We start from the raw sequence: 16,547 nt of genomic DNA, 5'->3' as shown, positions 1-16,547 counted from the left end.
GCAGCTGCTCCAACAGCAGCAGCTGGAGCCCAGGCAGTAGGTAAATACCATGAGTTTCAATCACACCTCTCCACTTGTGTGGGGAGGGGATCTGCATGCTATGCAGCCTCTCCCCGGAGAGCTCCCTGTTATTTACAGGCAAAAAATTTGTGCTCTGGAAGATGAAGGCCCACACTGCATGCTCGTGAATTTGCACAACCCACACTTGCCAGTAAACAGCAGCTTTGTTTGCAGAGGGATGCCACAGAGTCACATACATGCCTGAATTACACACCCTACATTTCTCATGTTCTGAAGCTTGCAGTAGCCATCCAAGCAGTCCAGGCTGCTGAATTCATCCTTTTTAACATCCCTATATGCAGGTAACTATGGGGTAGGGGTTAGAGCATGGCACGGGGTTCTTGGGACACAGCTATGAGGTTCTAGAGCTGGTTGGCCTACTGATTTAGCCCTCAGCTGGTGCTCAGCTCTGTGGCCTAACACAGCACAACACAAAGTTTAGCACATGCTTGAGTGTTCTGCTGGATTGAGCCAAAGGATTCAACACCCAGCCGTCCTGAGAACTGACTAAAGCTCTTTTCTCTTTCTGTCTGATGTATTTCACATGCCCATCACCATGAACATCTGGTTCCGACCAGCTCTCAAGCAGAAATGCAAAGGAAGGATTCCTAGGTGGTAGCTGGCGTCAGAGCACAGGTATCAGACAGGACAAAATTCAAAAACATGAGGAGTCTGATAGTGCTTACAGTGAAGTCAATGGCAGCATTCCCTCCAGGTTGAAACTATGTCTATATCAGTAGACAAAGGCACACTGTAGATTTGATACATGTTAGCTGGTCAAGGTAAACTACTTGGATACCCTACTAGGTAGCACATGTTCAAATACAAATTACTTTGCCTGCAATGGGGTTTTAACATGTTATAATTATACTTAAAATTGGTAAAGCTTTCCTATACACACAGACAAGTCCTCTGATATGGTAAAGACAACTGACCTGAGTGTCTGGATTCATTTCTTTTTAACTTGGTATTTACATACTATCCCTTCAGTACACAAAGATGAGATGTGCAGAGGCTTAATGATTCACTTTGAATCCTCCTCTTCTTTACCCATGTAGGATATGAAGAAATTAAAAGACATTTTGAGTCTCACTTCCCTTTCTTCTATCCCATCCAGTCACCACAATATAAACTGTGCTTCCCAGAATCATTCATTCTTCCCAGAGAAATGACAGCTATGAACACAAGCAGTCCCATCTTCATGGCAACCCCTGCGACACTACCATACAAATCTTGCATTGAGATGCTGATCCCTCCAACTGAATCATCCAACACGATCGAAGGGCGGGAGGGGGATTCCAGATGCTGACCCCAGACGAGAAAGATGAATAGAACTACACGGGCATGATGGATGGATTCCATCTGGGTGGTAAGGTTCAGGGTCTATTGATCCTGTGACTGTTATTGAGCTTAGCCAAGAAAAGCTCCCATGTTTTGGCAAGGCTACAGTTTTCCAGTCTTCAGAAAAGAATCCCAGGAAACTTTTCTGAAACAATATCTTCTTACAAACAATTACTATTGGGCCTAACCATAGCACTGGGATGAGTGTAAGATAAAAATCTAGACAGATAGAGAGAGCTAGTGGAGATTAGTAGCAATTTTGCCTACATAGGAATTACAGGTTTTTAAAACTCACAATTAATTTTCTGAATACACCGAATGGCACTGAACACAAAATCCACCAACAAATCCAGACAATAAATAGAGAAGTTATCATCTGTGAAATCTAAGAGAGACACACAATATGTTTCCATGACATGTACTTAACTGCAGAACTAAGATTACATATATTTATACTAGGGCTGTCAAGCAATTAAAAAAATTAATCGTGGTTAATCACGTGCGCTGCCCCTTTGAAACTCAGTAGTGGCGTCTCAAAGGGGCATCGCTGCCCGGATTGCACTGGGGACTCCAGCTGATCCCACGCTCCTTCTGCGCTGCCCCTTTGAAACGCCCTGGTGGCATTTCAAAGGGGCAGCACCGTGGAAACGCCTGCGATTAATGCATTAAAAAACTTAACAACACGTTAATTGCACTCTGCGTTAATCACAGGTGTTAACATGCATTAATTGACAGCCCTAATTTATACATTATTATTGCATGTCACTGACATACAGCATTAACACACAGAAATTTGTATCTAAATAATATGATTTTCAAACATGCCGAGCAATGTCACCTCTAATGTTTTCCACCTATGTGTGGAATAATTTTGATGTGTACTGAGGCATGTGCAATTGTGCACCAACAGTAGAAATACATGCTGCCGGCTGAGGGCGCTCTGCCAATCAGCTGGGAAGCACCTGAATCTCCTGTGTGGTCGCCCAACTGCACAGCTTACAGGGAACACTGGTGCTGGGAACTCACCAGCTCCCATACACTGAAATGGAAATGCAAGGTGCTTGGCACTTCTGAAAAATCAATCCATGTATTCAGATCCCTAAATCCACACTGACCAGCCTAATTTTAAACCCAATTTTGAAAATTTTGGTCATTTTTTATTATCCCAATATTACAGATGGGAAAACTAAGGCACTGCAGTTGTACCGGTGCACATCTTTTTACAAAGTGGTTTTGTTGTATAGAATTAATTATGGTTTGTTTACTATTACTGAGACCTTGTCTCCACTTGTGGTGGCATGTAGATCACATGTAGCTATACACCATAGTGACACACAGACTTCCTTCACATTCACTGTGCTGTGTAAGCCTTGTGTTCACTTACCATGAGATTGACCCCTGTGAGATTTATCTCCACAGCATCAATTTAGCAAGCTTAGTAAGGATGCACTAAATCACAGCTGATCCTGCTCCCATCAATTCCAATACTCCACCGAGTCACAAGGAGTAAGAATAGTCAACGGGAGAGTTTTTCCTATCAACCCTCTGCAGTGGGGATGCCACAGTAAGTCGAACTAAGGAATGCTGACTCCAGCTATGCTATTCACATAGCTGGAGTTACGGACCATAGTTCGACTTTGCCTCCTAGCATAGACCTGACCTAAGACTTCGGCATGGGGAGACAGTGAGGAAAGACTCTGGCTACACTGCTAAAAATGATGGCGGTAGACATAGGAAACATTGCTGGGGTGTTTACACACTCTAGAGAACCATGTAGAGCTGCAGTTCTCAAACTGTGGGTAGGGACTCCGTTTTAATGGGGTCACCAGGGCAGGCGATAGACTTACTGGGGACCAGAGCCAAAGCTTGAACCTCACTACCCAGGAACACAGTCAGAGACTAAGGACTTTGTCCTGGCTGGCTGGCAGGGTTCAGATTACAGGCCCCTTGTTGGGGAGGAGGCTTGGGCAGGCTCACGCTTTGGCCCCTCTTCTTGGGGTCATGTAGTAATTTTTCTTGTCAAAAGGGGATTGCAGGGCATCGAAGTTTGAGAACCCACAAGGTAGAACATATACTCTGGGGTTCACGCATGTACAGCACTAAATGCTACATGCCTAAGCAGTACCTTACTATCTACCCTGATATTTTTACCCATGCATTATCTATACTCTACACGCTACTCTAAGTGTTGACCTGCCCTGTGACTACATCTTCACTGGGAGCTAGGGGCTTGATTCCCAGCCCACATACACATACTTGTGACAGTTCTTATCAAGTTAGTGCACTAAAAATATTAACATAACTGCAGTAGCACGGACACCAGTAGCATTCGTTAACTTCCCTGAGAACACACCTGTGAGATCCAGGTAAGTTTGTACTCAGAGCAAACAGTCTATGCTGCTAATTGCTGTGGCCCATGCTGCCATGGTTACGCTTCTATTTTTAGCACACTAACTTGATGAGAGCTAGTGCATGGCTTTGTCCACGCTTGCAATAGGGCGACAAAACTTTTGTCATTCACAGGTGTTTAAATGACAAAAGTTTTGCTGCAGCAAATGCAGAAGTGAACACTTTCCTGTTGACAAAGTGAAAGCCATTTGCGGGAGGGCGGAGGAAGGTTAAGAAGTATTTTATCATGAAATTACCAAACAAACATTTACATGTACCAACTTTTAGCTACAGGGTTGTGTCAACACAGCCTTGTCACTAAAAGCTGCATAGTGTAGACACAGCCCAAGAGTGGCTACATGAACAGGGAATCACAACCTCAGCTCCTAGTGCAAGGCTACCTCTATACACTTCTGCACAATTATTTCGGAATAAACTATATTTCAAATAGCTTATTTCGAAATAGCACGTCTACATTGCAGGGAAGCCTCAAAATTAGTCCGAGGTGGGTTTCTCTAATTTAGACATATCTTGATTTAGAGCCTCGGGAGGAATAACTTAGAATGGCGCTGGTGAGAGGCTATTTCAAAATAGCAGTAGTGGAGCGTCTACACACACCGTATTTCAAAATAGCGATTTTGGAATAGGCATGATTCTTCGTAGCATGAGGTTTACAGAAGTTGAAATAAGCCATCTGTTATTTCGAAATTGTTTCACAATAACGGAATTGCTGTGTAGATGCTCACATAGTTATTTCAGAATAACGGCCTTTATTCTGAAATAACTGTGCAGTGTAGACGTAGCTTAAATGGGTCTAGGATGGATAAAGCTGCTTCCTGTTTGAATTCCAGCTTCAAACAGCTTTCTGTTGGCGTTCCAGGACACTGTTGGAGGTGATGTCTGGAAATGCTGACTCTGTAAGTATGTCAGGCATTAAGAGATGGGTTGTATTACGGTATTATTATGCACATAAAAATGTGAAATGTTAATACATGCTATAACTCAAATCTACTCCCTCTCAGTTTTCATGGATACTGCATGAAGGCCAGTTTGGTAATGTTAGCTGTGACCCTGTCACCTTTCATCTCACCTCCATTTTTTGCATACCAAAGTACTCTGCATTTTTCATCTCTTCAGAAAGATTCTGATACCTGAAGTTCACTGAAGAGCTTTAGTTTTAAGAAAAATCTTGTTGTATTCCAAATCCCGTCTCTGACCTAACTGTGGTAGTAAGGACAATGGGTGGGAGGCAGAAAAATTAGCTGTTCTGTATGAAATCAGATGTGTTTATACATTTTTAGGCAGAGCCAAATTGTGATGCTTCAGGGTGCGGTTAGCCCATCCGTAACAAATGTGAAAGGGGATAAAACGCAAGTGGAAAAAAAGATCCCCTCCCCCCAGGGATCTCTTTTTTTCATAAATGCACATTCTGTTTCTCCCCCTAGTGAAGCTTGAGTTCATTTTCTTTAAATCACTTCCACATTTTCTTGCCGTAATTATAAAATAGTTTGTGTCAGACCTCACTTTCAGGAAGGCTGTAGTCAGAGAATTCAGACTGCTTATTTTCAGACCTTTCAGTTTATGAGTTTGAAGCTGATGGCTTTTCATGGCTGAAGAAGGTCAATGCAGTAAAAAAGAAAGAGTCAGAGAAAGTAGTCTCACTTTAAAACTTGAAAGCATGGAAGAGACATAATATAACACAAGGTGATCATACAACAGGGCTTAAGTTTTGCTAGAGGATTATAATGCATGGGAACAACATTCTTTTAATGCTTTTTAAAATATTTAAAGGCACTAACAGTAAACCTGGCAGATGTAACCTTAGCCACCCACAGGAATACAGAACAAGGATCTCCATTCACACATATATGCTGAAACTTTTACCCTAAGAAAAGAATTACTTTCTCCAAACACGGGTGTATTTTTCACCAAACGAAATTGTTTGAAAGCTCTGGAGTGAGAAACTGTTAATTTGTTAAAATTGCTTGAAGGACAGTGTACAATAACCATGAGCGTTTCTGAACCCTCCAGATCTGTTACTTCCTCCAAATACCCACTCCAATTCTTTTCCCAAATCCCCCTGCTCTGGGTGCTTTGCCGCCTACGGGAGAGGCACAAACATTTACTTGTGTGCTCACGCACTGCCTAGATCTCAGGCTGGAACTTTGCAGCAGATCAAGTCTGCTCCTTGGGCTACCGCACGAGCTACCCCAAGAGCCCTGTGCTTCCTGCGGGCTTTGCAGCTAAAGCTTCATCGTCCGGCGGGGATGGGAGCGCCCTGGAAAGCGAGTCTAAAAAAAACAAAGTGCCCCGGGGAGCCCGGAGCCCCGCCACATACCTCAGCGTGCAGCCGGGCGATGGCCACAAGGGCAAGGACGGACAGACTTTTCCAAATCTGCAAAAGAAAGCGCGAGAGAAAGCTGCGCGTGAGGAGGCGCCCCAGAAAACTTCCTCGGGCTCCCCTCTTCCGATGCGCCCTACCCCCGCGCCTCTTACCATGCTGCTCCTGGCGCGGGACGCGAGCGCAGCCGGCTGGGACCAGAAGGGAAAAGCCGCAGAGAAGGGACCTGGGCTGCTTTTTCCTCCTTCTTCAGGAATTTGAGCCGGGCTGGGAAGCGCTCTTTCCTCCCCCCGCCCCCGCCAGCTCCGCCCCCGCCCCTCCGCCCCGCGTCCTCTCTCTACGCCCGTCCCCACCGCCCTGCTGCGCGGCCAGGCGGCTAAACCGGGGCCAGCAGCGCGCCCCTGGCGCCGGCTCCCTACGTGGGCGGGGCGCAGAGATGCGGTGGGGCTAGAGCCCAGGCGGGGCTGAGCGTCTCATAACCTCCCCTCCCCCCCCCCCCACCAGTGCAGGCAGGGCCCTCCCCAGCCCGTGCAGGGGGCAGCAGGGCATTTCCCTGGAACCGCCAGGAATGAAAGATGATTCTTTAATGACAGATCTGGCTCTTTAGGGAAAGGCTGCTCCGATCTGGGTGGGGAACTGCCCAAGTGAAGGGAGAAGAGGGGTGCAGCAGTGGCATAGCTAGGAGCTGACACGTGGGTGGGCCCCAACTTCTGGTGGCCAGCAGCCACACGAGCTGGACCCACCAGGTGGGGCGCCCCAGTGGGGTGGAGTCGCCTTAGAACTGCCAGCCCTCCAGGAAGAATTATGTCATGTGAGGAAGTCTCCAGGAATATGAGCAACCAAAACGGGCAACCCTAGCTCTGGGATGCACAAGTGCCCTCCCAGGCCTACTCCACATGCTCATCTTTGTGGCAAAACGGCTTCACAGGTTCCATCACTGCAATGGGCTACAACGCCTCCACTGCCTGGCTACAGTGCCCCAACCCAGGCAAAGGCCGCCACACACCTGCTGGAGCTGCTCAAATGCTGGGCTCAGGTCTCCGCAGCAGCAACCAGGCTCAGGCAGCAGCACATGTCTCAGCTGCATGTAGGGAGGAGGAACTGGATGCAGCAGGGCTGCTCAGGACCTCTCCACTATAATGGGGGTGCTACTGGCTCCCAGGCCCCATGTCTGCTGTTGCTCAGCCCACACGGGGTTGCAGGTGACTGGAACGCCTGGTCAAAAGGTATCATGGTTCCAGTCAATCACACCATTTTAATGGCCAATCAGACCATTAAAAGTTCAGTCGGTGGTGCAGTGCAGGTCTTGGGTTAAGGCAGGCTCCCTACCTGCCCTGGCTGCACCCAGCTCTCGGAAGGGGCACATGAGCAAGCAGGAAGGCTTCAGGCACTGTCTCACCTAAATGTTGGCTCTGTTGGTCAGGAATTGTGACGGATGGGAGCTGCAGGGGCAGTGCTTGTGAGGGTGACCAGAGCCTCTCTGGCCTACGGACTTAAGCAACTAGTCAACTACATGATAAGCTTAGGCTTATTGGGTAGTCAAGTCACTACTTGACTAGTTGCTCCCCCCTTCCTTGACTAGTTGGCCCCCCTTCCGGTACATAGGCAGCAAAGGTGGAGTGGGAGCCTGCTTAAAAGCTGGTTCCCCAGCACCATCTCCGCAGGGGGCCACAGCAAACCCACTTATCAACTAATTAAGTCATCAATGGAAATTCCATTAACTACTTGATTAGTTTCCTAACCACTACTTAACATCACTGCTCTGGCCACCCCTGCGCTTAGGGGCTGCAGTGACCTGGTGACCGTAGTATGTGCATTCAGGACCCTGAATCTGCTCCTACACCCCAACCTCTGCCTCAGTCAAGAATCCCTTCCTGCATCCAAACTCCCACCAGGAGCCCGCACCCTCTCAGGACCCCAGGCTCCTGCCCCAGGCCAGAGTGCACTCCTGCACCCCAAATGCTTTATCCCCTGCCCCACCTCAAGCCTGCACTTCCAGCCCAGAGCCCCTACCACGCCCAGTGAAAGTGAGTGACGACAGGGGAGAGCAAGCAATGTTGGGATGGTGGAAGGAGTGAGTGGGGGGCAGGGCCTGAGAAGGGGTGGGACTGGAGGGCTTTGTTTTGTGGGATTAGAAAATTAGCAACCCTACCCACACATGACTCTTGCACAGTGGGAGCAAGGCTGCTCTGGTGCAGGTGCCTCGGGCCTCTGAGGCACAAACTTTGCATCAGCTCCTGGCTGCACTCAAGCCTCCTCCTGCCTTATGCTGTGCGCCCACAGGAATCTATGGGAGCTGGGTGTTCTTCCGATGGAGGTGGAGATTCCTCCATGGAAGAATCAGCAGTTGCAATGGCAGGCTCACAGGCTCAGACTTGGGTGGGCCCCCTGGGTAGTAACTGACTTGGGGGTGTGGAGCACCCAGGCCCGCCTGTGCCTACACCTTTAGGACACAGTGTCAGTGTGAGCCACAGCCTTCTTCTCTCGGATTCCTTTACATTTTGGCACCACAGAGATAACACAAGATGGTGGCAATGACATGAGCCTTGAACATCTGGAGGTGTAGGGTCAGGGTGAACAATGCAAATATCCTCAACATTCAACTGTGGCTCTTAATGTTTCGGGAACAAATAAGGTACTATCAGCCATGTTTTTCTATACACAGTGATCAGCCATATATAGCCATAAACTTAAAAAACATAAACTGGTCTGGTAGCACTTTATAGACTAACAAAACATGTTGATGGTATCATGAGCTTTTCGTGGGCACAGCCACTCCTTCCAGGTTTTTTTTTTAAGTTTATCCTGTACAGACTAACTCGGCCACCCCGGAAGCATATATAGCCAGTCAGAATCACATCCTCTTTAGATTAAGAGAACAACAACAACAAAAAGAACAAAGGTAAACTCACTGACAGTAAAGCGTGCATCTCTTCTCTGTCACCAGCTGCGTGGAATGACACAAAATGGCTGATGGCCTCCACAGACAGCAGAATTCTTAAAGATTGAAAAGTGCTGTATACAGAAGGCATAACAGTCACATAACTGAATACAACACACTGTCTGATAAACCTTTCATATCTATAGCTGAAAATTCAAAATGTACCACTTAACAATGCAGATCATGGGTGACAGGCACACAACCACTAAATACTCAAGAAAAGAATTAGTCAGGAACCCTTGTGGTTTATGTATTGAATATGTAGCAAAGAGTTTGGATCAGAAGCACTAGTGAAAGGAAAGCTATTGCCTCTACAGAAATAAAATTACATATATCAGTATTTCTAATCATTGCTGCGATTAATCCAAACTCCTTGTTATACACACACACACACACACACACACACACACACACACGGGGCTTACCCAGGAAACCCAGGAACAGTTGCCCAGGAAACCAGAGGAACAAAATTTAGAAAAGCAGAAGCTGGTCCTGACAGCCTCCAGCCACACCGCAGCTGCCAGTGCCTGACATCTGGCCATTATGACAGACCCCCATGCTTTTCTACTACTGCATGAAGCAAAATCTCTGACTCAAAAGAAGAGGCATTGCAATGGTGAGAATCAGAGCTATTTGACTTGGCAAACTTAGATACAAAAGTATGTCTCTGTTTTCTTCACATGTCATGAGTCTTGGAGCCATTAAAAGCACAGTGGAAGGGAGAGCCCACAAATCACCATGGCTTGTTTCCTCACCATTGCTGGAAGCATATGGAGGCCCCTCTTCAATAATGCAATGTTTTGCTTCCTATCAGACGGTATTTTTGCTAATTATCCTTGTAGAAGCTATTTTTTTTGTTAGGGAAGGAGGGGATAGGCGTGCTGGGTCTGCAAATTCTCATCCAAGAGCTGAGTGTAGGGATGCCTCAATCAATGGAGCTGGCCCTGCTGAATCTGAGAGATTTCAAGGTGACACCTCAAACTCTTCTCTCATCTTTTTTGATGAAACCTGAGCCTGCTGGCACCTCTGTAGTCCCTCCTCCACCACCACCCCCTTGACCAACTGCCCCTCCCATGGACTGCACTCTCACCGCCCCCCTCTTTCCCCAGGATCATCCACTATCAAACCCAGGACCAGTGCCCAGATTTAAGGGATTCCCTCCCCCCCACCTTGGATTAATTTCTCACCCACCCAGCATCATCCAATGCTGCCCCTTGGGCCAGTGCCCCTGAAAGGAGACACCCCCCTACCATGGGCTTCATTTCTCACTCACTCCCTGCAGGATTGTCCAGCCCCACTTCCTTCATCCCCCTACAATCCTGCCCTCCCCCCACACACCTCCGTGGTCCTCCCCACACACAATCCTGCCCTCCCCTCACTCGCTCCCAATGGTCCAGTCCCCCCCCAGACCAGCCTGCTCCCCAACAATCCAACCCCCCAATCCTGCCCTACCACACACTCGCCCACAATGGTCCAGCCCCCCCTCCCGACCAGCCCCCCCATTCATGCCCTCCTCTCCCCCTGCTCTCACCTCCAGGTCCCTGATTCCCCTCCTTCCAGACGTTTTTTCAAAGTGGCAGCTGAGTGGTAACACCAGCCCGGCCCCCTCAGCTTAGAGCGAGCCCCAGCAGCAAGCCACCCACCCACCCATTGGTCAGCCGCCGGGCCCCAAACCAATCACAGTATTGAAGAGGGGCCTCCATATGCTTCCAGCAGTGGCGGGGAAGCCACTTCTCCCCGCACTGCCAAGCTCTGTGCAGCCCCAGGGAGAGGCATCAGTCTCTCATCTCTTTCCTCCCACAGTCCCTCAAAACCTTCTCCTGGAGGAAAGGTTATCCCATGGAAAGTTTGGTTGCGGTAGGTCTTATAGTGTCTGAGTTATTAGAGCACAAACATACAAACATTCTCCTTTATATATTAGATTCCACAACCAATAACACTGTTAAAAACCAGTTGATGTTGCTCAAGGGCATATGCTACGAAAACAATTATAAATGAGTCTGGAAATCACGAGTTAAGTCTTCACCCATCCCTTGTAGCCCAATACCGCAATCACATCCATCACACATAGGCCTCTGCCTTCCACCCCCATACAAAATGTGCAGCCATTAACCATGGCTGCATGAGTGGTTCGAAATGGAAGATGGCTAATTGTCTGGAAACACTAGAGTGCAGGTGTGCAGAAGCTGATAGTATAGAGCAAATGTTTGGCTGATGGTTAGGCGGAAAATTGGTAATGAAAGGAATGCTTCATTTTTTTAAATTGTCATGTTGGGAAGTTACTGTTTATACTTTGCAATAGTATTGTGATGAGGAAATGTGGTGGTGTGGATTTTTTTTCCATAGCTGATGTTTGTGGTTAAGTTAGATGCACAAATGGAGGCATCTGTGTTATTCTGAATTAACAAATGAACTCTTTAGGGACTGTATTATCTACTATATATTTGATACAGGCAGCAGTGCAGGGAGGGGGGCAGGCGGCACCACGGAGCTGGTGGGGAACCAGCTTTTAAGCCAGCTCCCCCCAGCACTGACTCCTGCTTCCCCCTCCCCTTGCTGCCCCTAATACAGAGGCAGCAAGGGTGGGAGGAATGCGAGTAGTTGTCAAAATTAACCAGAAAGCCTCGACTTATCAGTTAATTGTCTAGTCAACTACTCATTGGCATCCCTATTGCAGAGTGTATCTTGTTTGGGTACCCAAGTCTGGACACCTGTTAGCATAGCCTGGGTGTTATACCTGCTACACCGCATTGGAATGATACCCATGTCAAGGCATCCACACTGCTGCTGCAATAGCCCAGGTGAGGCACTAGGATCTGTGCAGGCATACGCCATAGGATTCAACTCTGCATTAAGCTGTGCTGCTCTATGCATTGTTTCACAGGGCACAATGAGAGAACTTGACTGTCCCTCCGAGGCAGCAGGATGGACATATTCTGTGGCGGTCCGTGACTATAGGTGGACTCAGCCACTGCCTAGGGCGCTGCCGCCCGGTGCACCCGATGATGACATCAGTCCACTGACGGCCCTGCAGACAGGGGTGCCGATCGTGCATTCTGCCTGGGGCGCCAGCTGCCACAGCCGGCCTCGGGCTGCTCCTGGACGTATTCTAAGCCTGTCAGCTCAGTAAAGTACAGCACTTGCGGCTTCCCACATTCTAGATTTCTGTCTGCAGCCTTCTACCTGTTGCTAAGTTATGGATCCAGCTCAGGACAATGATCTCCTCTAGGAGTTGGCATCAATGCAACTCTCATTTCCTGGTGGCAAGACCAGGAAAATGTAATGCCCTGGCCCCTTTAAATCACCACTGGAGCACTGCACAGCACACTCTAGTCAGCCCCGAAGGCTGGGGGGGGGGGGGGGGGGTTGCGCCATGGTCTAGATGGTGCTCAGGGCTGGCTGCCCCCGTCCCCATCCCCGTCTCTTCTGCCTGAGGTCCCGAGCATGAAGCTGCCCTCCTCCCCACCCCCCCTTTGCTCAGGGGCCCAGCAAAGCTATCAACTCCCCTGCTTATGTCACTTTTTCCTGAAGTTAGGTCATCTTTCAAACTGTGGTTCTTTTCAATGCTTTTCCATGCTTTCCTTAGTTAAAGATAGTAATACAGGTTGAACCTCTCTAGTCTGGCACCCTTGGGACCTGACCAGTGCCGAACCAGACAATTTGCTGAACCATGAGAGGTCAATATTATCTAGCAGCATTAACAACACTTCCACTGCTTACTGGGGGCACGGAAGACATTTAGGAGTAAATTAGAGTTAAACAACAGCACAGAACACTGAGAGCCAGGACTGGTGGCTGTAAACAAACTTTACGAGACTGTGGGAAACTTGGCCACATCCATGATAAGTGGACATCCAGCTCACTGAAATCATGCTGGACCATGGATATTGCTGGACTAGAGAATGCCAGATTAAAGAGGTTCAACCTGTACTAACAAATTACCATAGTGGGGCAGCTGCTGGCCAGCAGCATGGTCCCCCACACCTTGGCCTGTCCCGGGGAGCAGCTGCCGGCTGCCATTCAGCCCCCGCGGCCTTGGGCCGCCCTCCATGCCCTTGTGCCACTGTTGCCACCCTGGGGAGTAGTCACCTCCTAAGCTAGCCCTGGGGAGAAGCTGATGGGTGGGCACCCTCCACTCCCCCCAGGGCCAGTCCCGGGGAGAATCCGGCAGGTGGGCTGTGCGACACCTCTGCCCTGGACACAGGCAATACTGGTTAAGTCTTCTAATTTTACAAGTCAGCTAACTGGGAGACTGCATAAGGGCTCTTCTAAATCAGATTTCAAGAATCTATTAGGACAGGCTCAAGTTTGACCCACTCTGCCTTTCAGAGTAAGCAAACTAAAATGATTTACTTAGTTCCTTTTATTTGAGAGCTGTTTTAACCTCTAGATCACATTCCCCTCTCGGGGCAGGAGTAGATCGCATGCATCCTTATTTCCAACATTCTATTGCTGACTACAATCTGGTTCATATGTACGGTAAAAATTCCTCCTTCGGCACAAGCAGAAAGACTCGGGGATGGGGTCAGGGATTCAAATCCTACTTTGAATTCATGCAGTTGTCCTTATGATTGCATGCAATAAAATTTCTGGTTTGTGGAGTGTTCTTTAGAAAGAAAGAGTTACTCACCTCGTGCAGTAATGGTGGTTCTTCAAGATGTCTGTTCCCATGGGTGCTCCACTCTGGATGCTGGTGCGTCCTCGCTCTGGCAACCGGAGACTTTTCTAGCAGTTTCCACCACGCAGCACATGCACAGTGGTGCCCCCTTGTGTTGTTGGTGTCCGTTAGGCGCGTGTGCGGCGTGACCCCTCTGTTCCTTCTCTACCCATGCTGTTAGAGCATGGGGCTCCAAAGCAGGGGAAGGAGGGAGGGTAGTGCAGCACCCATGGAAACACACATCTCGAATAACCACCGTTACTGCACAAGGTGAGTAACTCTTTCTTCTCCTTAGAGCAATGTCCCCATGGGTGCTTCACTCTGGGTGACTATACAGCAGCTGTCAGCCCGTGGAGGTGGGTTTGGAGCCCTGTATTTGTCACTGTGGACAGTACTGCTTGTCCTATCACCATGGATGATGCAATGGAAGAAGAGAGAGTGTAGTGCTGTGCAAATGTATGGTCTGATGACCACGTGGCGGCATTACTAATGTCCTGGAGGGGGATGTTGCTGAGGAAGGTGGTAGTGGAAGACATCTCCCTGGTGGAATGCGCTCTGATGGTTTCAGGTAAGTCTTTATCATGGAGTGTATAGCATGTGTGAATACAGGAGGAGATCCACTTTGAGATTCTCTGTGATGAGACTGCTTGTCCTTTGGATCGTTCTGCATAGGACAGAAACAGTCTCGGGGACGCTCGCCCGGCTCTGGTGTGATCAATATAAAACACAAGTGCCCTGCGGACGTCGAGGGTGTGCCATGCAGCGTGCACAGGATTGGCATTCGGTTTGGGAAAAAAGGCAGGTAAGTATGGGTTTGTTGATGTGGAAGGGGGAAGGTACTTTGGGGAGAAACTTCAGGTGGGGTCGAAGTGTAACTGTCCTTGGTGAACACTGTGTACGAGGGTTCGGCCATCAGTGCAGCGAATTCACTCACTCTCCTGCTGGAGGTCCAGAAAGGACACTTTCATCAATAGATGGGACCAAGAGCAGGTTGCTAGGGGCCCAAAGGGTGATTTTGTCAAGCTCTTGAGTACATGATTCAAATCCCAGACAGGGACTGGTGGGCGGACGGGTAGAAAGGTCTTGTGTAGGCCCTTAAGGAATCTCTTGGTTATCGGATTGGTGAGGAAGGAAGCGCCTTCCTCGGCACGATGGAAAGCTGCTATGGCAGCTGCATGTACTTTGACGGTACTGAGAGCAAAGCCTGATTGTTTAAGGTGTAACAGATAGTCCAACAGAAGGGGGAGAGGGTTGGATTCTGGAGATGTGTTATGAGATCATTTGAACCAATGGGAGAATCTCTTCCATTTATTTAGGTACGTTTTCCTGGTAGATTGTCTCCTGCTGTTAATCAGTATTTCCTTCACCCTTTCTGAACAGGTGTTTTTGGCATCCTGGAGCCATGAAGGAGCCAGGCGTGGAGGTGAAGTTTATGAGGTTCTGGATGGCGAATCTTCCCATGATTCTGGGATAAGAGGTTGCACTGAAGCGGGAAGGTGTACGGATCTGTGATTGTCATCCTGTGGAAGTAAGGGTACCATGTCTGCCAGGACCACACTGGTGCAATCAGCATCACTCGAGCCTGGTCTATTCTGATCTTGTTGAGGACCTTGTGAAGAATCGGAAAGGGTGGGAAAGCATAAAGGAGAGGTGCGTCCCACCTGATAGAAAAAGTATCCCCCAGGGAGTGCTTTCCTAAGAGCAATAGAGGTGACGCTTTCTGTTGTTCATAGTGGCGAAGAGGTCTATGTCTGGTTGGCCCCATTGGTGAAATACTTAATTGAGTGTGTGCTTGTCTATTTCCCATTTGTGATGGTCGTGAAACTTGCATCTGCTGTGACACTCAGTACCCCTGAAAGGTACCCACTGGGGTAACGTGGTGAGTGAGGCACCAATTTCATAATTTGATGGCCTCTGCACAAAGGGATGGGGATCGTGCCCCTCCCTGTCGATTAATGTAGTACATGCACGTGGTGTTGTCTGTCATTATAGTGATGGGCTTGTGGGCTATATAGGGTAGGAAGTGTTGGCATGCATACCGAACTGCTCATAGTTCTAGGAGGTTGATATGGAATGTGTGTTATGTAAAGGACCATTTGCCTTGAGCTGTAATGGTTCCCAAATGGGTCCCACAACCTATGAGTGATGCATCGGTCATCATTGTAAGTGTGGGGGAAGGTTGTTGGAATGGTACCCCCTCTAGCATATTTTGTAGGTTTGTCCACCCCTGAAGGGGGTTGAGGATCCATGGTGGAATGGTGACTAGTTTGGACAGTGGATCTCTGGATGGCATATAGGTTGTGGCTAGCCAAGACTGTAGGCCTCATGTAGAGCCTCACAAACTTTACAACGTATTTTGTGGAAGCTATATGTCCGAGAATTTTGAGGCATTCATGAACTGTCATGGTTGGTGCTGACTGTGCAATTGCGATAAGATTGCGTAGGGTATCGAACCTGTGTTCGGGTAGGGTAGCCTTTGCCGCACCCATGTCGATGAAAGCTCCTATAAACTCCAACCTCTGGGTTGGATGGAACGTGTACTTTGCATAGTTTATATGAAACCCGAGGTTGAGCAGAAAGTTTGTAGTAATATCGATCATGCTCTTTGTTTTCTGAAAAGATACCCCCTTTATCAGGCAATTGTCTAAATATGGGAATATTGACTCCCTGATGTCGTAGTGAGGCCATTACCACTGCTAGAGTTTTGGAGAATACTCTGGGGGCCGTTGATAGGCCAAAGGGGAGCACTCGGTATTGGTAATGTTGGTGGCCCACCATAAATCGTAAGAAACGTCTGTGTGCGGGGTGAATTGTAATAT

At 48.4% G+C, this 16,547-nt stretch overlaps 1 protein-coding gene across 1 annotated transcript in view; it reads right to left on the bottom strand.

The window, feature by feature from the left end:
* The window catches only part of FSTL1 (follistatin like 1), a 77,175-nt gene extending 70,742 nt beyond the window's left edge, over nt 1-6,433 (bottom strand). The window contains exons 1-2 of the mRNA XM_075905319.1: nt 6,286-6,433; nt 6,128-6,184 (exon numbers count right to left, since the gene is read on the bottom strand). Coding sequence (XP_075761434.1) covers nt 6,128-6,184; nt 6,286-6,288 — 60 coding nt within the window. The 5' untranslated portion in view covers nt 6,289-6,433. The remainder of the gene's footprint in view (nt 1-6,127; nt 6,185-6,285) is intronic.
* Between the last annotated feature and the right edge of the window lie 10,114 nt (nt 6,434-16,547).

Source organism: Pelodiscus sinensis, chromosome 1 (assembly GCF_049634645.1).
Source record: "Pelodiscus sinensis isolate JC-2024 chromosome 1, ASM4963464v1, whole genome shotgun sequence".
Taxonomy (NCBI): domain Eukaryota; kingdom Metazoa; phylum Chordata; order Testudines; family Trionychidae; genus Pelodiscus; species Pelodiscus sinensis.
The sequence above is the reverse complement of the archived record's forward strand: the minus strand, read 5'-3'. Positions and strand labels throughout refer to the sequence as shown.